At 36.0% G+C, this 22,028-nt stretch overlaps 1 protein-coding gene across 7 annotated transcripts in view; it reads right to left on the bottom strand.

The window, feature by feature from the left end:
- Positions 1-22,028, bottom strand: part of BTBD10 (BTB domain containing 10) — a 72,002-nt gene that overhangs the window by 6,864 nt on the left and 43,110 nt on the right. For all 7 annotated transcript variants that reach the window (XM_050758846.1, XM_050758842.1, XM_050758847.1 and 4 more), the window contains 6 exons: positions 20,906-21,102; positions 18,775-19,060; positions 16,477-16,579; positions 13,216-13,336; positions 4,520-4,717; positions 2,025-2,135 (listed from right to left, as the gene is read on the bottom strand). In XM_050758846.1, the coding sequence (XP_050614803.1) occupies positions 2,025-2,135; positions 4,520-4,717; positions 13,216-13,336; positions 16,477-16,579; positions 18,775-19,060; positions 20,906-21,059 (973 nt within the window). In that variant the 5' untranslated portion in view covers positions 21,060-21,102. The remainder of the gene's footprint in view (positions 1-2,024; positions 2,136-4,519; positions 4,718-13,215; positions 13,337-16,476; positions 16,580-18,774; positions 19,061-20,905; positions 21,103-22,028) is intronic.

Below are 22,028 nucleotides of genomic sequence, written 5' to 3'. Positions count from 1 at the left end.
AAATATTAAGGAGTGAAATATCATATATATCAGATATATATATACACAGATATATATGTTACATAATATATACACACACATATACTGTACTATTTTAAATGAATTTTATATGAGGTTAATAGTAAATAGTACTTGTTACTAGGTCCTTACAATTATATGAAAATTCATTTAAGAGTTATGGCTCAATGCTTTAGAGCACTGCTATTTTCTCCCTGTGACAGAGAAAGAAGTCCTCACCTTCAGTAACTAATTTACATATAGCTTTTCCATAAATCTTTTATTTACTATTTGAGAACCACCTATACCTAGGAACGAGGCCACATGTTAGGTATACAATATGCAACTTGACTTCTCTCAAGGAGCTCACAGTCTATGACTGAACCGAGTATATTATAGCAAACTATTCTTAGGAACAATTTCACAGAAGTTCCAAGAAGGTTTCAGAGGATTTGAAGGATGAATAATAGTTGCCATGAAAAGAAAGAGGAAGTAGAGTGGGAAAGAAGGAATTTCTAGTAAATAATATTTGATTATCACAACTATCCTCTAAGATATACAGAGTATTATACTCACTACCAAGATAAAGGAAACTGATGCTCAGAAAGGCTGAGGGACTTACCTTAAGACACTTGGTCAGTATACTCCTTACCATGGCCTATAAGACCCTGCATCTTCTGATCCTACTTTATCTCTTCTACTAATTCTCAGACCAACTATATCTCTTCAAATCTCCTCCTCATTTATTATACCAGACATATGTATGTTTTCTGTACCACAAATATAGTAAGCTCATTACTACCTCAACACTTTTGCACTTGCTATTTTCTCCTTCTAGAGCCATTTTTGTCACCAGGCCTCCCCTTCAGTGTCTTCTCCTCAGAGGCCTTCCCTGTCCTCCCAATCTAAAGTAGCTCCCAGTGCCTTCTCTCTAGCTCTAAGACCAAGTAGCTAAATCTCACTGTTTACAAAGTAATGGACTAGGGCACTAGACCAATGCTTCATATATCAGCAATTCCACTGCTTTTTAAGCCCAAAGTCTCTGGCCCTTCCCACACAAAAATCCTGTTTCTGGTTATTCTTCCTATGTATCTCAGCAGCCCATTACTATTCTCCAGCAGTTCAACCAGGTAGGTCAATGATCAACACTATTATCTTCATTATCACCATCACAAACATATACTGCGAATTTACTATGTACTAGGCAGTGTTTTAAGTGTTTTTCACGTATTAATTCATTCTATCCTTACGAAAACCTTATAAAGTACTCATTAATGCTCTCATTTTAGAGGAAAGAAACTGAGGCACAGAATTTTTAAGTGCCTTGGCCAAGGTCACACAGCTATTAAGTCACAGGATTTGAACATAAGTAATCTGGCTCCAGAGCCTTTACTCTTTACATGTCATGCTATATCAATTAAGACACTTTGTTCTTCTTAAGCGTATTTTAAAATAAAAGAGGCATCTGATAAAACATTGCAGAAAAATTCTTTTAATTCATAAAGTAAGCTATCTAAAACTCTATGCATTTACATAAGATGAAAGAAATTTCATAATTTGTTTTTACCTTGAAAATAAGCTATTATTATACTTTAAGACCTAAGTAAGCTATTAGTAGTGCTGCTGTTACATGAATTTTCAGGAAGTAATTTTTAATTCTATTGAGCTTCAATGACCACAACTATGCAAAGAGTCCTGCCAATCCTATGGGAATGTACATATATTCATGTCTACACACACCACATGGGCTTTGTCAAAAATGAATTAGGGCAAACTAGGGCAGAAAAAGACAAATACATATCTCTATCACTAGAGAATCTTATGGAATAACAATTTCTAATGGCCTTTTATCTGTCTTCTAAGTGCAGTTTATTTTTGTTATTTATAGGTCTACTGCATAAGCATGTGCTAATCATTTGTCAGAGTTTTTCTCAAAGTATTCCAACTGTATTCTAAATAAGATCCAATTGTTTTTAACCTTTTTGTTTTCAAAAGAAAATTAATAGAAAATAATGAAAATGTCTTACCTTCTATTCCCAATCTAATCTTCTTAAGACCCCTCTCCTTCAAAACTGACTTGGCCACATCTCTGTTTTCAATATACTTGAAAAATCTATATAATTTTGTGCTATAAATAACTAGAAACAAAAAGACAAAAATGTTATTGTATTAAAATTAAAGGATTTAGAGATGAACTTAAATTTATCTTGCTCATCAAAGGGGCCTAACAGTTCTAAAAGCCCAAATAATGGATGCAGTAATGCCAAAGGATGACTAGCCAACATGACAGGGCAGTATTCAGTATAGTTAATGTAGAAGCAAATGTCTACTTAAGTGGAAACAAGAAAAGCTTTGACAACCAATCAGAAAACCCAATCCACAGGAAGAATCTCCTTCTGAAAGATACATCACCTACACATTTATTGGAATGGGATCTGCCCCAAGTTTTAAATAAGATAATCCAAAGAAGATATCAATATCGCATCATTATCAAGCAAAGTAAAGGACTTTGCTAAGAAGTCTACAAGGCCTAGTCTAGAGGGGGAAAAACTGCCTTGTCAAAGAGTACAAAACAGATACATTTTACATTTCATGGATTGAGCAACTATTAATAATTTCCCAAAAGGCAAAGACCCTCCCCACAAACTGTTTTCCATTCAGGCGAACAGCCCCATTTAATACTGATGTTAAAAATGGCAGATTCGAGCAAGTTCTGCCCAGGTTAGTCTGTTTAGAGCAAACTGGCTTTGCAAAGGACAGACATTCCACTGACAACATGTTGAGTCTTCCAAATGTGCTGAGAACTTCAGGGAGTTAGACTGATGGACATTCCTCGCCTTCTCTCTTTCAGGTTGAGTTATCTCCCTTAAAAGGTGAACTGCAAAGGTTTTTTCAAAAAAAGAAAAACACACTCACAAACCAAACATGCTGGTTTAAGAGCCAATAAAAGGAAAATACGTATATAAACTCTACTCATGGGGTAAATTTGTGATTATTACTACATCCTTAAGATTTACTGGTATTTTAAGAAAAAGATTATTTTAGATCTTAGAAAAGACAATATATGTCATAAAGTCACATGTGGAAAAATCAGGCCAAAAGGCTATCTCTAGCTCCTCAAATGAATCTTCTTTATATTGGATCATCTTGATACAAAATAATACATATTTAGACAACTAAGTAAAAATGTTTTCAGGCCTTTTAAGCTTTAAGATAAAAAACAAGAAAATAAAAAAATATTGAAGTGAAAAGTTCAACAATGGAAAAGAAAACAGCAGGTTTATTATAATTCCTTTGTCACCATCATATCATTTCTATGTTCTATGGTTGGCTGTACTTTCTTGGGGTCAAATCTTTTGAAAAGTAAAATATAAGTTATAAGCTTGTTCATTCCTTTTCCTTAACAGAAAATAATTTAGTATACCTCTTTTATTTTTGACAACCTTTCATTTTTCTTGGGGTTTGTTCAACTTTTTATTCCACATATTATAGAAAAACATTGTCAGCAAAGAGCCTAGAACTGAGGAAATAGCAACAGAAACGTCTATTACGACAGCTATCCACAAAGGAATCACAACACTCATTTAAGTACATCATGCAAAAGAAATACCTCAGTGCAAACTCTGAAAAGTGCTACCATAACTTGTGTTAAAATAATCTTTCAAAAATCTCCTTTAGAAGTAAAAAAGAATGCCATCTGGAGTCTGCTTTGTTTTGATTTTAGAAAAGCATATGTAAAATGGAAAAATCAGAGACAAAATGTTTTGGTACTTTCTATATTAAACCCTAATCCTTACCAAGACAACAGACTATATAGTACAGAAGAAGATGCTAGGCTATTTTATTCAATTCCTTGAGTCATTCTTTCAATTCTTCCTTATTTATTAAACTGGTCAAAAATACTAATATTGGGCTCATCAAGAAAAATAACAAAAAAATAAGAAAAAATGTTAGTGATTGTTGCTCAAGACAGGCCATTTTGGTCAGAAATACCCAAAAGAACTATAGTACAAAGGCTTATGAAGGGTCACTGTATCCTTGATGAACATATATGATATTTTTAAAAAGGGTACCTTAGAACTTCAAGTTATCCTCAAAATCAATGAGTTAAAGCTTCTAAATGTATATAAAAACAAAAACTCATTTTTTAAAAAGCTATTTTTATAAAGGAACTAGTTCTCCTGAATGCTTTTAAATACAAAGAAAAAAAATCTATCAAGTTCCAGAGAGTCAACAAATAACTAACTATGTGTGTATGGCATGGGTGGGGCATATTCTTCTGCACAGGGACATACTTTGGGCATTGCGAGCCATGCAGTTTCTGCTGCAACTACTCAACTCTGCCACTGTAGCATGAAAGCAGCCATAGGCAATACACAAAACTTAATTTATAAAAATAGGTGATGGGTTGGATTGACCCCCAGGCTATAGTTTGCTGGTCTATGAGAAGAGCTCTTTCTTTACACACACAAGAAATAATTTGTGATGATTCAGGAGAAAGAAAACATGCCAGAATACTTACTTTGTGAATATTCTTCTCCCATCTGTGGTGGATATTCTTCATCCCAATCAACCACATCATCATCTGTAAGCACCACTATATGACATTCCCGTTCCCCACTCTGGGCACTAGCTACCATGAGAGGGAGGATCATTTCTTCCAAATAAAATTCAAATTGTCTACGAGCACCATCATTTGATAACTCATGCATTAGGGCACCTGAAATGAAATCCACAAAAATATCTTACCAAAACTTTTCCTAAAAAGACTTCTTTTAGAAATATAGAATCTTATAATAAGAAAGGCCAATTAAAGGCATCCTACATAGGCCCCGTCATTTTACACATCATGAAATAACTTGCCTAATATTACAAAACTAATTTGCAAAGTCAGAATTAAAACCCTATCCCTAGCCTAGCATATTTTTCACTATACCATATTATCTTCCATCAGTATACGCAGTATGTCTTAAGGTATATCTTAAAGATACTTTTCAGGTTATCCACATAAACTGAAATAGTTCTTATATTCCATTTCCTGCATGCTCTGCTTCTCAGAAAGTTGCAAACCGATTTAATATTTCAGTGCAGGTTGAGAGGTGAGGTGAAAAGGGTCAACAGTCTTTCGAATAAGGCAAGCAAAAGGTCAAGCAAAATACAACATGATGCAGGAATTCCACAGCAAACTTGATACTAGAAGTGAGAGAGCTGAAAGATAAGACTTCAACCTCCTTAAGCACAGACATAATGAACAACTTCAATTTCCTAAATGCACAGCCACTAACTCACCTGCACTGCTTTTTTCTTTTATTCCTATTGATTGGCAATGTCCTATCTCCCTATTGAAGATGCCAACATCTCAAGAACTACTGCTACTGCATCAGCATGGAGAGCAAAGTCAGAGAAGCAACCATGGCAACACATGAGAGAGTGTGTGTGTGTGTGTGTGAGAATGTGTGTGTGTGTGTGTGTTGTAAAAACTGGAGAACTGGAGACGGGATGAAGGAATACACTAGAACTCAAACCTACAGTCTCCCAAGGGAGAGCTTTTCCTCCCTACAAAATGTCTCCATAATTATATAATAAATACTATATAATTATTATAATTGATTAGATAATTAAATAATCTATATTACTATTACTTAGCCATCCTCTCTCCAGGCTGGCTATTTCCCATTGTCATTTTAAAAAGTTATCTTTATAGACAAATACCTATATTTCAACACCTTCTCTCTCCCCAGCTTCTGAACCAATTCCAATCTGGCTTCTACTCTCACTATACTACAGAAATGTCTTGCTATGGTCTCCAAATGGCCTTTATATTGTCAAAGACAATAATCATCTTTGGTCCTGATCCTATGTGACCTCTCAGTTAAATCTCCTACACTGGACCACTCTTTCTTGAAACATACTCACCCCTAAAAATCTCTGATACCATTATCCCTGTTTTTTTCCCTCCTCCTGGCTATTCTTCCTCAGTAACCTTTGCCAACTCTTCCTTCTCCAGCTGTTCATTAAATACTGGTATTTCTCAGGACAATTTTAAGTTCTTTTCTTCTTTTATCCTATGCTGATAATTCCCAAATTTATTTCTACTAATTTAGTCTTCTGTATTCGAGATGCATTTTATTCAGCTGCTTTCTGGAAATTTCCGCTTGGATGTAACCTCAGAGGTACCCTAAACTCAATACATCCAAAATTTAACTTACCATCTCTGTCTCTCTCCACAGTATTTTTCAAATCAGTAAATGGCATCACTATCCACCCAAGTTTTCAGAACCATCTCAGTACAGTGCTGGGCATAAAATGGGAACTTAAATATTTGTATACTAAATCAATAAATCCTGGATTTCTCCTTTACCTCCTAATTCAAATAATTCCCCAAGTCTTCTTAAACATACTTGAATTGTGTTATTTCCTTCTTTTGGCAGATATTTACCAAAGATAGCTGCAAAATCTCCTAAGCCACATACTTCTCTGCAAGGTGACCTTGACATCTCTTCCCAAAAAGTGGAATTTAGTTCCCCTCCCCTTTAATTAGACTGGTAATACAAACTTGTTTGTAACCAGAGGAGCATGGCTGAGGGGACAGCACATGACTTTGGAGGCTAAGTCAGAAGAAGCCTTTCAATTTCTGCCTTGGTTTCTCTGGAATGCTTGTTCTTCAAATTCTTCCTTTCTGAATGCAACCTACAGGATTTGAGAAGCCCAAGTCATATGGAGAGACTACACATAGGTATTCTGTTTGACATTCCTAGCTGAGTCCAGCCTTTGAGTCATCCCAGTCCTGGCACCAGACATTGAATAAAGCCTCCAGCCTTGTGAGCCACCCCAGCCCATCAATTCTTCACAGATGAGGCCTCAGATATTGTGATACAGCCATAAGCCACCTCTGCTGTGCCCTGTATAAATTCCTGACCCACGGAACAAATGAGAGTAAAAAAATGGTTATAGTTTATGCTAAACTTGAGGTGGTTTATTACACAGCAATAGTTAACCCAACATATTCCATCCCCTTGCCTCCATTCTGGTTCTGTTCATCATTAACTCTCACCCAAACTACTACAAAATCTTTCTGATTACATTCCCCCAACATCTGCTTTTGCCTCTCTGCATTTCATTTTCCCCACAGCAGCCAAATCTAATTGTCTCTGCTAGTCTAACCCTCTCATGACTTATACTATCCTCAAAATAAGTCTCAAATCCTCAACTTGGTACATAAAGCCCTGCTATGTGAAAAAGAATGTTACAGATCAGAGTGTAGAATCAATCCTTTAATCCATTTTCTTTAATTATCCATATACTGATGACTCCCACTTACATCTAGCCCACATTTCTCTGCTGAACTTTAGACATGTATACCCAATGCTCCACTTAACAGTTCTACTTGGATATCTAACAGGTATTTCAAACTTAACATGTTCAAAATCAAGCTTTTAGATTTTTGCTCCTCATGAAGTCTCCCCCATCTCAATTAATGGCAACCTCAAACTTCCAGTTAAAGCTCTCCTCTCCTTTCCACTCCACATTCAGTTGAAGAGGAAATCCTGGTAACCTGAACATCAAATATACCCAGAATCTGACTAGTTCTTACTGTTTCCACTCTAATCCAAGCCCCTACCATCTCATACCTGGACTTTGATCATGGTTTCCTAACTGATCTCTTTGCTTCTAGCACTATTCCCCTTTTGGTCCATTTTTAACACAACAGCCAGAAGTGATTCTTTTTTTTTTTATTATTATTATAATACTTTAAGTTCTAGGGTACATGTGCATAACATGCAGCTTTGTTACATATGTATACTTGTGCCATGTTGCTGTGCTGCACCCATCAACTCGTCAGCACCCATCAACTCATCATTTACATCAGGTATAACTCCCAATGCAATCCCTCCCCCTTCCCCCCTCCCCATGATAGGCCCCGGTGTGTGATGTTCCCCTTCCCGAGTCCAAGTGATCTCATTGTTCAGTTCCCACCTATGAGTGAGAACATGTGGTGTTTGGTTTTCTGTTCTTATGATAGTTTGCTAAGAATGATGGTTTCCAGCTGCATCCATGTCCCTACAAAGGACACAAACTCATCTTTTTTATGGTTGCATAGTATTCCATGGTGTATATGTGCCACATTTTCTTAATCCAGTCTGTCACTGATGGACATTTGGGTTGATTCCAAGTCTTTGCTATTGTGAATAGTGCCGCAATAAACATACGTGTGCATGTGTCTTTATAGCAGCATGATTTATAATCCTTTGGGTATATACCCAGTAATGGGATGGCTGGGTCATATGGTACATCTAGTTCTAGATCCTTGAGGAATCGCCATACTGTTTTCCATAATGGTTGAACTAGTTTACAATCCCACCAACAGTGTAAAAGCGTTCCTATTTCTCCACATCCTCTCTAGCACCTGTTGTTTCCTGACTTTTTAATGATTGCCATTCTAACTGGTGTGAGATGGTATCTCATTGTGGTTTTGATTTGCATTTCTCTGATGGCCAGTGATGATGAGCATTTTTTCATGTGTCTGTTGGCTGTATGAATGTCTTCTTTTGAGAAATGTCTGTTCATATCCTTTGCCCACTTTTTGATGGGGTTGTTTTTTTCTTGTAAATTTGTTTGAGTTCTTTGTAGGTTCTGGATATTAGCCCTTTGTCAGATGAGTAGATTGCAAAAATTTGCAGAAGTGATTCTTTTAAACCTTAAGTCAGGTCAGGATTATAACACTTAACAACTCTACATGGACTTCTGTGTGAACAGGGCTCCCATGAAATAGTACAATGTGACAGTCTTACAGATCATATCACTCTTTTGTTCAAACCTCTCCCATATCTTCCAATCTCACTCAGAGTAAAAGCCAAAACATAAAGGCCTTATTTGACCTAGGTGCTTTGTTACCTCTCTGACCACATCTCATATTACTGACACTCTCACTCACTCCACTCCAACTATCCTGGCCTCTCTGCTGCTCTCAAATATACGAGACAAACTCCTTCATTGTGTGCATTCACTAGCAACCCCTGCTTGGAATTTAAATTTTTATTTCCAATGAAAGTTTCTCTGGCTCCTCTAAGTAACTTCTCCACTTTTTTCTCCTTGGCACTTATCACTAACATACCATATATGATTTATTTACTTTGTTTATCACATGTTTTTCCCAATAGAGTGTATGTTCCATTAGAACAGAAAGTTTTGCCTGGTTTGTTCATGCTGAATCCCCAAAACTTAGAACAGTGCTTAGTACAGAGTAGAGCCATTAAATATTTGTTCAATTAATAAATTTTGTTTCCTCTTTACCTCTCAGGCCTTATTCCTCACCACTCATACTCCATCCCTCTGCTCTAGCCACACGTGCCTTTTTTTGAGTTCCCTAAATATGTCATATTCCTTACTACTTAAACCTCTGCACATATCATTTCTACTGCTTGTATGGTCAGCTTTCCCCCACTCTTTGCCACTCCTTCAGGTTTCAGCTTTAATGGCACTTAGATAATGATTCTCCACAGACCCTTTGTCATACACTTCTAATAATATCTCATTTCTTCACTGCATTTTTCACAGCTTTTATTACTTGTTAAATGTCTGTCTTCCCAACTAGACTATAAACTCCATAAAGGCAGGGACAATGTCTGTCTTTGTTCATTACTATAGGTACTATACGCATGAAACTCATAAAAAGCTTGATTAAGAAGGAAGAGGGGACAAAAGGACAAGTTAAATGGTAAACTAGAAATGAATAGTTGATCAGGACGCAGAGGCACAAGAATGATATAGTGGATTCTGGGAAGTCGGTGGGGAAGGCTGGGAGGAAGTGAGGGATAAAAGACTACATACTGAGTACAGTGTACGCTGTCCGGGTGATGAGTGCACCAAAATCTCAGAAATAACCACTAAAAACTTATCCATGTAACCCAAAACCACCTCTATCCCAAAAACAATTGAAATAAAAATTAAAAAAAATTAAACCTGACACTTAGAAATTAAAGATAAAAGGTCGAAATCCCCAGTATAAAGATAATATTCGACACCACAGTGATGAATAGCACCACTTAGAATACGTGCAGTTTCTGTGAGAGAGAAAGTAGCTAACAGAGGAGAACAACCACATTCCAAGGATCAGGAAGAAGGATGCCAAAAAGCCAAAGGAAGGGAGAGTCAAGAAAAAAATAAGTAACATTATAATTATGCCTAAAAGAAATGACTTTATTTTTCTTGAGAGAGGGTCTCACTATGTTGCCTATGATGATTTTGAACCCCTGGGCTCAAGTGCTCCTCCCCACCTCAGCCTCTCGAAGTGCTGGGAATATAGACATTAGCCCCACGTCCAGGGAAATGCCTTTAAAGACAGAGATGCCAGAATTCCCATTAAACTTAACATTGTTCAAAATCTTCTAGCCAATTTGACAAGACAAAAAAAAGACATAAAAAGTGTTATTTGTAACACAGTCGATTAACTATGAGGCATATAGGAAGATCAAGTAAAAAATCATTAGAAACAAACAGGGTTCTATGAGGTGGCTACATGTACAAAATTCAGTAACTTTATTATAAGTCAGCAGTTTGAAAAGTTAAAACATATTCTACACACAGCAATAATAAAAACACAAAATATTAACAAGACCAGAGCACGCTATATGAAGAAAATGATAAAACTCTACTTAAAGACACAAAAGTGTGAATAAATGGGAAGACAGCATTTGGAGCTATATGTTAATTCTTCTGAAAAGTTAACTTCAAAGGATTCCAATGAAAAGTTCGAGTTATTTTTAATGAGAATGTTTTTGAACATCTAGAATAGACATAAGTCAGATTTGAGTATGTTTGAGCCTGAGGTTTACTACACAGAGAAAGGGAAAGACTGATGATACCAGAGAGGACAACCAGTGGAAGAGGGTTCTAAAAACACACAAGAGAATACAATAATTTGTTAATTCAGCAAACATTCTGTTGAGTCCTTAGGATGTGCTACACACCATAGACACAAAGTCAAAAAGATATAGTCTCTGCCCTCAAGTCCAAACTAGTTTAATGCCACAAACTGAAAAAGAGTGCCTCAACCAGAGAGAGAGAACATGCGAGCAAATTGTATAATTTCTTCTTAAATTAAGACATAAGCCCAGATATTTTAGTGCAAAGTGTCATTCCAAATATTCAGCAAGGGCATATATTAGCAAGAAAAAAAAATTACTTTTGGATCATTTTTAAAAGATCATATCCATCTCTTCAAATTCTATATAGTTTTTTTATAAACATCTTTGGGAATCTCTAAATTTTTAGTAACATATATTACAAGTAATCTAAAAACAACTACAAATATTACTGAAAAGCTAAAAGTCTAGGATAATCACATTACACATATTTTACATAAAAGATACTTAGTATTAAGTATAAATAAAAGATACTTAGTATTAAGACAAGGTAAACTATGCACAACAAAAGATTGCAGAACTAAGAGATTCACATCATCTGTAAAAAATTCTAGTTTTTTTCCTATCTCTGCCAGTCACCAAAATTCAACATCAAATTATATAAAGATTAATTTAAATGGTCATATGAAAAGACACAAAACTTGAAATCAGAGATCTATAATGCTCATGGTTTCAACTAAAACCTTTTTTTTTTTTTTTTTTTTTTTGAGATGGAGTTTCACTCTTGGTGCCCAGGCTGGAATGCAATGGCGCAATCTTGGCTCATCACAACCTCTGCCTCCCGGGTTCAAGCAATTCTCCTGCCTCAGCCTCCCGAGTAGCTGGAATTACAGGCATGCGCCACCACGCCTGGCTAATTTTGTATTTTTAGTAGAGATGGGGTTTCTCCATGTTGGTCAAGCTGGTCTCGAACTCCCGACCTCACATGATCCGCCTGCTTTGGCCTGCCAAAGTGCTGGGATTACAGGTGTGAGCCACTGCATCCAGCCCCTAAAATCATTTTTTAAGATGTGAAAAAACAGCAATTTTGGCCAGGCATGGTGGCTCACACCTGTAATCCCAGCACTTTCGGAGACCGAGGCGGGTGCATCATCTGAGGTCAGGAGTTCAAGACCAATGTGGCCAACATAGTGAAACCCTGTCTCTGTTAAAACGAAAAAATGAGTCAGGTGTGGTGGCGAGTGAATCCCTTCAAGGCAGGAGAATCCCTTGAACTCAGGAGGCGGAGTTTGCAGTGAGCTGAGATTGCACCACTGCACTCCAGCCTGGGTGACAGAGCGAGACTCCATCTCAAAAACAACAACAACAAAAACTCAGCAACGTTGTTCAAATGTACAGTTGTATGTTGGATCTACTGTATACCTACTACATCTTTACTCCAGAAACCTCAGGTCTTAGAATTTTTTGTATTACCATGTAGGATGATATCCTGGGCACTATAGAAGACACAAATAATTCCCCAAAACAATACTATCTACTCTTTCTAAATCATTCAGTTCATTCTTTACTACCTATTTCCACTAAACTCTTCCACAGTCCTCTAGCCCACAATGACTTCCTCTTCCTCTGAACTTCTCCAACCACTTAAGTGTTGGCTTAAGTATCCAGGTACTTAATATTGATATCAAATATCAACATTTGATACTTCTCATACACTATTTTGACTTTTTTGTGCATAATCACATCTTTTCTCAGGGTTGGCGTAACAATCAGAGTAGGGGTGCTGAAGAAATGGTGAGAGAAGAAAACCAGAGTTGGGATTACAACATTCTACACACTGCTTTGAGACTATATTTGAAGTTCTTGGATGAAGTCATTTAATCCTATGCATAAATGAGGGATAGACATTCAATCTAGGATCTTTAATGATAGGTATTGTTTTTGAGAATTATTTGTGTTTTCCATAGTGCTCATATCATCATATGTGGTAATACAAAAAATTATAAATTTTTGGATGATGTGATCAAAGAAATGAAGCCAAATGACCACACTTGACCAAAGCCAAGGATCCAAATCTAGGAGATAAAACTGGTAACAAATAAATAATATAGAAAACTGTCTAGGAGGAAATCTGGGTTTGTCAAAAAAGAAAATTATTAAAATTGAAAAAAATATTTGGAAAATTGCACAAGGAGATTATCAAGGTCTTTGTAAACTTTCATTAATAATCTAGAATGCTTCATAATTCAAATAATACTTTAAGTCTAACTAGGTAAATAGCACTAATTTCAGGCTTTTTGTTCCAATATATTCTAATTATACAAACCACTTACACACAAAACATCATACTTACTGAGATCTCTACATTTAATAGTACTATATTCAAAAGAGATGCAAAGATAGTCACATGCTTCTCTCAGTTCAGGAATAGATATGCCATCAGGACAACGGATTATTCCTGTTTTATAGTAATCCTGGAAAAAGAAAAGTAAGAAAAGCATAAAATATCTGGAGAACAAGGTAGCCAAAACTTATTATTAAGGTAGAGCTGGTAACATTTTCAGAAACAGTAGAGAACTCTGACATCTTTGAAATGTGGAAGTTTAATCTTAGATGAGACCTCCGTTCACCTACTTTTTCATTTTACCTATAAGGAAAATTCAGGTCCAAATGAATTCATCGACTGACCCTGTCATACAATTATTTAAAAGCAAAGGTAAGATTTGAATGTAGGGCTCCCTGTTACCTAATTCATGTCTTCTTTATGGCATTATACCAATGCATATGTATTTTTCTTCTACAAGTTATATTTCTATAAAGCTATCATAAAGTTTTAAATTTTTTTTAAAAAGTAAGGAAATTGAATGATATATTATGCTACCTTAAATACTACCTAGATAATTTAACAAAATTTGAGGTTTTTAGTACAGAATTATAGTCCTATTCAGGTATTAAAATATGTAAAATAAGACATACCATTAGATATTCTTCTTCTAATACTACCCTTTGGTGATTCCATATGATGACAAGCAATACTAATTATTTCGAAAATCTACGTAACAGGTTGTTAAAGGACGACCCCAGAGTCACAGATAAGTTACTTCAGAGATGAGTGACAAAAATTCTTTTCAATTCCACAAGGGGAAATATGGACAGCTAAAAAAGCACTTTTTCCCCAAAATTAAGACCTGGCTCGGCCAGGCACCATGGCTCACACCTATAATCTCAGAACTTTGGGAGGCCGAGGCGAACAGATCACCTGAGGTCAGAAGTTCAAGACCAGCCTGGCCAACATGGTAAAACCCTGTCTCTACTAAGAATACAAAAATTAGCTGGGCATAGTGGTGCACACCTGTAATCCTAGCTACTCAAAGGGCTGAGGCAGGAAAATCACTTAAGCTCAGAAGGCAGAGGTTGCAGTGAACCAAGATCTCACCACTCCACTCCAGCCTGGGCGACAGAGCGAGCCTCCATCTCAAACAAACAAACAAAAAGATCTGTCTCAAGTTTCCTGAGGTTCAGAACCAAAGTAACCAATTTCTAAGGTTGCTGCATCAATGGAAGTGAAACATCTTCTGGTACTTGTATGAATATTCACCTGATCAAGATCAACTACTTTCCTGATCTGTCTTCCATCACAGAATCCTCCCTTCCCTCAAACTACTTAAGAAAACGGTATTTTCAGGCTGTGGCACAAACTGTCACAAACTATCAAACCTTTTTTTTTCTTTTTTTTTTGAGACAGGTTTTCACTTTGTTATCTAGGCTGGAGTGCAATGGTGTGATCTCAGCTCACTGCAACCTTCGCCTCCTGGCGCAAAAGATCTTCCCACCTCAGCCTCCCAAGTGTTGGAGGCCGAAAGAATGAGGGCAGTGACCGACTCAGTATACCACTGGAGGCTATATGAGCAAACAGCAAACTGTTCTCATGAAAGCAGGTTGCTGGCAAACTGAAACTGCATCTGCCGCCCAGAACTAATGCTGAGGACAGTCACGCCCCAGGTGCAGTGTTTCTTGTGATTGTCTACGCACAACTGAAGTCTGTTAGCAATCATGTGAACCTGTGATAAATCAAGCAGCTAACCAACAGCGCCTTCTCCCGGTTCTTTGTCCCCAGTAAATACAAAGGGCTGTGGAAGCTCAAGGTCCTTGCTCACTAGAAACAAGGAGCCCCCAGCCCCTTCTTTAAACCAGATTATGTTGTCTTTCTTTTCATCCCTGCGTTCATCCCCCTTCATTCAGTCCCGTAGTAACCGTCACATCCCAAGTACCTGGAACTACAGGCGTGCCACTACGCCCAGCTAATTTTTGGATATATTCTTTTGGTAGAGATGGGGTTTTGCCATGTTGCCCAAGTTGGTCTTGAAATCCTGGACTCAAGCCATCCACTTGTCTTGGTCTCTTAGCGTGCTGGGATTATGGGCATGAACCACTGCATCCAGCCTTATGAGCCAAAATCACTGAATTTAAATTACAAGTAGGGGCTCTGTATGATAAATTAAAATATTAAAAAAAAAAAAGACCGGTTAAAACCTCAAAAAAAATTTTAAAACAAAGACATCGGCTGGGCACAGTGGCTCACACCTGTAATTCTAGCACTTTGGGAGGCCAAGGCAAGAGGACTGCTTGAGCTCAGGAGTTCAAGATCAGCCTGGACAACATGGTGAAACCTCATCTCTACTAGAAATACAAAAAATTAGCTGGGTGTGGTAGCACATGCCTATAGTCCCAGCTACTAGGGAGGCTGAGGTGGGATGATCACTTAAACCCAGAAGGTCGAGGCTCCAGTTAGCCGTGATCACTCTACTGCACTGCAGCCTTGGCAACAGAGTGAGACCCTGTCTGGGGAAAAAAACAAAAAACCAAAGATGTTAACAAATACATTTTGGAGATGACTTTTAATGTTTCTAAGTTTGCTAGTTATGTGCAATAAAATAATAGAATCAAGTAGTAGTCATATTCATTCTCAGATAGTAAAAATGATCGATTTACTGCATTTAAGAGAAAGAGAAGTAAATATGACTCCAGAAATGTTACTAAATACCTGAAAGAACTGCATATGCAAACCTAAGCGATTAATAATCCCCTATCCTATCATCCTGAAGGTCATAAAATTCATTTGCTTCTATTATATTATCTGTATGTACTAAAATAAAGATGAGAACACAGCATGGTGGCTCAATGCCTGCAATCCCAGCACTGGGAGGCCAAGGCGGGAGGATCACTTGAGCCCTGGAGTTTGAGAACAGCCTAGGTAACACTGTGAGACCTCGTCTCTATAAAAAAGGAAAACAAAAAGAATTAGCCAGGCATCGTGGTGCGTGCCTGTAGTCCCAGCTACTCAGGAATGTGTGGCAGGAGGATTGTTTGAGCCCGGGAGGTTGAGGCTACAGTGAGCTATGATTGTGCCACTGCACTCCATCCAGCCTGGGTGAAAGAGCAAGAAGACCCTATTGCAAAATAAAAATATAAACAAAATAAAATAAAGATGAATTAAATGGTATTTAAGGAAAAACAATATCCTGGAATAACTCCAGAGAGATATTCAAATAGAATTCTGCTTCTAATCCAAGTACCTACTAAGAAGGGGTCTTATGATTAAGTCAATACTCACCAGAATAGCTCGAAACACAGTGGAACCAATTCCCTCTGCCACCTCATACTCTCCTTTCTCATTAGGTCGTGTAAAGTTATGTTCTCGGCCAGATCCAAACATCCTATGATAGTAAATAATTGAGAAATATGTCAATAGAATACTTCCTTCAAAAGGGAAAATAGATTTCATGTACAAATGTAAAAAGGAATTATATCATTAAATTAGTCAAGAATTTTTATCATTAATGTATTCTGGCAAACATCATAAAAGAAGGAATATTAAAAACATTTTCTTTTTGATGGTAGGGAACACTAGTATAGATTTTCTCTAAGCAACAATAAAATAAACAACAAAATTCAGAAGCTAAAGAGCTTTCCTACCACTTCTCCTCAGAAAACAACACCAATCAATTAATCAAGGGAAAAAGGTGAGTTTTTAATACTAATCTTATCAGGAAGAAAAAAAAAAAGGGAAACCATGTTATCTGTGCTTTTTCCTTAAAACTGCTGTTTTCATTGTACAGTTAATGCCATAATGCAGCACATAATAGCAGGCTAACCTGAGACAAAGTGATATGATACAGGACAAGTCAGGTTGTTTTACATTTCACAATCTTAACTATAAATGTAACAAATCCTACTCAAAATTATTAGACTTGCATCCTGGAACTGAAAAACAAGCAATCAAATGCTGGGATAGACAGGAATTAAGAAATAGGACAATGGCAAGTTTAAGAAAATTAAAAAAAAGCTCTTACATAAGAAAATACAAATGACTTTATGTTTTTTTCAAGTCATGTTTGTTGGCCCTTCAACAGTGCAATTTCCAAAATATGTCCTTAACAATAAAAAATGTACTCTAGTACTCTCCAGAAAATATAAAAATCATGATTAAAGAAAGGTGAACCTCTAGATCCTATGGTACGGTTGAATTAAGTATTCTACTTAATAGTTTCCTAATTCAAATAGTTTTCTCTTTCGTTGTAACACAGAAAACTATGAACAACAAAGCTTTTTTATGTCAAAGTTTCCAAAAGAATGCCAACTGCTTTTTACAGTTCCCATGAATATTAATTTTCATCCCCAAAGACACACTTTAGTCAATCGGCATAAAAAGAAGGCTTTGCTAATTGAAAAAGAAGAAAAAGAAGATAGTCTTTCAGGAATCAAATGTCATGATTTAAACTTTTTACAAAAGGGGAAAGCTACTCTTTTCACATCAATATGAACACTTAAAAACCTTTTTTTTTTTAAGAAAATACAACAGCCAAAATTTCAAATATGTACTTTTTATTCTTTCTATATATCTGATGTAAAAATATAAAGTATTATTAACAGTGTCAAGTCATATTCCTGATAATTTGTCAATAATCCTCCCCTACAACACTAAAAACACAAAAAAGCCTATAGTTCAAAGATATTTTTTTCATGATATAAAGCATAGTGTTAACATTGAAGGAAAATATTTAGTTACTCAAAAATGTATACAATATCACAACGGCAGCATTTATTCTGTATTATGAGACAATGATAAATCACACACACACACACACACACTGCATATGCAATCTAGTAAAGTTTTTATCTCATATAAATTTCTATTTCATGCACATGCCCTTTCACTTGATAGTAGTGTAACCAAAGATACTGATTTTACAATTAAAAGGTATAGTTTGGACATGGGGAAAAATCAAGTCTCTATTGTCTATATCCTTCTTAGACTGTGGTTCCCGTAACTGCAAACTTTAAATAGATCTACTACTCTGGACCAGCACAAATCAGAAGATGACAATTATTTCCTTCATTTTGCTAACTACTTGTTGACATTCCTTTTTTATTTTTTTTTTAAGTATCTACATCAAACTGACAATTCATGCTGACTTTACAGCTAAACAACCTATTGGTTTTTTTTTTTTTCTGCCTTTAAACAATGCTGATTGTTTGTATTTTGTGATTCAATGGGAACTCAAGTGCAGGAAACATATTATCATTGCTAAATTCACCTGGTTAGATTAAATTTACAGTCTCAATACGTAAAGACATTTTAGTATCCTGACTTCAATAACTAATATATTTGCTATTTTCTACTGGTACTACAAAGAACACTAGAAATAAAACCAAGTTCAAGTTCTTACTCTATCACTTTCTAGCTGTATTAACTTGGGACAAGTAATTTAGCCTCCAAAGCTCAGTTCTTTCATCTGTAAAACAGAAATGTTACATTTCAACAGAGAATTACTGTAAAACTTAAACGAAAAAATAATGGCGGTAAAAGCACCTTATAATTAGTAATGCAAATAACTGCAATAATACAAACCTGCCCAACATTGTATTTGGCTGTGCAGTAAAAATGGATGGGTCTACAACAAATCTAGTGTTATCCACTATTAGTGTCACTCGTTCTGACGTTCTTATATTCCGAGCTCCCTCTTTTGCATTTTCATATACAAACACCATCTCCCCAGATGTTTTACAGCTACCATCTGAACTTGACTGACTACTGTTTCTGCTGCTGGTCCCAGCACTGCTAATGGAACCATTTGGGGATGCTTTTTGAGGACGCGGACTGCTTGGACGAGAGGAACTGTGATCTTTTTCTCGTTCTGAAATAAAGATGTTAGACAAAGTTAGGAAATTTTCTTTTAAAAATTCAAGATCTATATATATATATCTTTTTAAATGTTTGATTTATAAAAGTTGTTTTAAGTCACAGCATTTCTACTTTTCAGTTTCAAATAACATGTTAACAGAACACCATAAACATTCATTTAGTTCCAGGAATAAAACCCAAAACATCAAAATGCTTTCTAAAATCTTTAGTTGTAGACTTTTAAAAAAGATGTATAGCTGACTAATGCTAACCCAAACTAACATCAAGATTAAGGAAAATTTTATATTTTTACTCCACTTAAAAATAGAAACCCAAGGAACCGAATATTCTCACAAGTAAAATAAATATGCTTTGAAAGTTATTACAGTAAAAGATTAATAAGAATACCAATTTAAGCTGTCCTAATTACTAAAAGGGATAACACTATTCTGAGAACACAAAGTACAATCTTTAGAATCTCACCATGTTAATAAGGGCATTCTAAAACCAGCAACTTATCTCAAAAAAAGAAGGCCCCCATCCCCCACAAAAAAGAAAGAAATTCACTAAGGGCAGTAAGAAGTATTTATTTATTTTTAATGATTTTTATGTCTACCAAATAAAGTGGCTTTAGTAGCTCATGATATATTGTTTTCTTCTCATTCTCAAGTTTGTTGAATAAAGCACTGCTACAAATTTTATGATCTATAATTATAGTCTGAAATAAAAACTAAGATTTTGTGATATGTTTCACTTAGAGACTAGATCGCTAAACTTTAAAGGTGACCTAAAAATGTACCTCCATCTCATCAGTTTCATCAGCTTTTGCCAAATTCCTCTATGACTCAAACTACTTAGAACACTCTGTACAGCATTATTGATTATATAATTAGGTTTGACATATCTCCAGAGATACTCTGACGCCTCCCTTTTATTGCCTGATTCTACAATACTGGTAACATCCCAAAAGCAAAATTTGCTAAAGCAGTATTAATGAAATAATGTATCATATCCTGCTATTCTACTCCCAGATACTGGCTTTTTCATGTAACAAACTGTCAACTCTAATTTATACTTTTGTTGCTGTCTGGCTTGTAAGTGCTAGTTTGACTTCAAGGATCAACTGAAACATTGACAACTTCTCTCATAATTAGACCCTAATATTAATGATTCTTATTTACAACAGATTATCAGAAACTACTGCTGCATATAGTAAGTCAAAGTTTTAATTTGTCCCTTCTGCGGGAGAAAATAAAAATCAGCAAGCTCACATGCTAAGGTACCTCTTCTTCAGCTGGTGTTTTATAGTCACACCATGTGTTCACCTGGGATAACAACGGTCATTTATAATAATGAATAGGAAGGAAGGGAAAGACCTGAGCTAGTTACTAACAAAGTAAAACACATCACACCTTTCATCTATTTTTATTATTAAATTTGAGATATTGTCAAAAATCAGAATAAATAACATAATGGCTATTCTACCTTTCAGGTCCTTTGTTAGCATGATAATAACTAAACTCCTATCAATAATTTACTACAAACTATTGCTATATATTTCATAAGACAAAAATTAACTTGAGAACTTTGAAAATCTATATATCACAGTTTCAAAGGCTTTTCAAATTACTTATTTTATAAGACTGTACCAGAGGTTAAAAAATTCACGTTCACTTTGCATTTAATAAGCTGTTTTTTCTTTCACAGCAAGAACCAAGCTCAACTAAAACAGAAACAACTGAATAGAAGAAGCTAATTACACTCTGCTGTATTAGGCACAATTCAATGTCATTATTACTTTAAAAAGGTAAATGCATGTTTTTAAGAACTGTTAGGAAGGTTAGTTGATTTTACATACCAACATGGTGCTGTCGTGTTGGAGAAGTCACATTTCTAATACAAGGAGTGAGTTGAGACTCTGTTCTTTCATGAGATGAATCTCGTGATCTGTCACTTGACCTTCGTCTATCTCTTGATCTCTCATGACCCCCACTAGCACCATGTAGACTCATTTTGGTGTGGTCGACTCCTCCCTTAGCAATACGCGAGGATGTACTGATAAGTTAGAAAGGAAAATTAACCATAAAAGCAGAACGTAAGATTGCAAACATTTTAAAAGAAAAACCCGAGTAACATAAAACTAATATATTGAAGTGCAAAAATGAAATGCTACTTTCCAATTCTGAAACCTAATTTACTTCAAACTTGTAGGCTTTAAAAATTCTGGAATGTGTCTTTGAAGACTGCATAGTTGAACTCAGTTTTTTCTGAACGAGAAAACTAAAGCTTAGAAAGGTTAACTAACATATGAGTTAGTAGAAGTTGTAGTAATAGTAGTAGATCACCCAGATATCTTAAATGTTACTCAAATGTTCTTTTGATTTCCTTCATTGTGGGGGAAAAGAGAAGGCAAGAGCTTCTGGAACTCTTAAAAAACTGAGGAATGGGGCAAATAAATTAGTCTCCCTGCCAAACAAAATAAGTCTACATGCTAACTTCAATCAACCAACTTTGAGTTGAGTCTTTTCAAAACACTATGATTTTTTTTTTAAAGTTTTTCTGAAAAGCATTTCTCAGCCAGGCGCAGTGAATCATGCCTGTAATCCCAAAGCTTTGGGAAGTCAATGTGGATGAATCGCTTGAGGTCAGGAGTTCGAGACCAGTCTGGCCAACATGGCAAAACCCTGTCTCTACTAAAAATACAAAAATTAGCTGGGTGTGGTGGCACACACCTGTAATCTCAGCTACTCAAGAGCCTGGGGCACAAGAATCGTCTGGGAGACAGAGGTTGCAGTGAGCCGAGATCACGCCACTGCACTCCCGCCTGGGGGACAGAGCAAGACTCTGTCTCAGGGGAAAAAAAAAAGGAAAGAAAAGTATTTCTCTGAAAAACCTAACAAACCTACCTACTCTGACTACATAAAGTCACAGAATTTTTAAAAACTTAAAAATATCTTATATATAATAAACTTCTCCACCAG

This window comes from Macaca thibetana, chromosome 14 (assembly GCF_024542745.1).
Source record: "Macaca thibetana thibetana isolate TM-01 chromosome 14, ASM2454274v1, whole genome shotgun sequence".
Classification (NCBI taxonomy): Eukaryota; Metazoa; Chordata; class Mammalia; order Primates; family Cercopithecidae; genus Macaca; species Macaca thibetana.
Note: the sequence above shows the minus strand (reverse complement) of the source record. Positions and strands in the feature narration are given on the sequence as shown.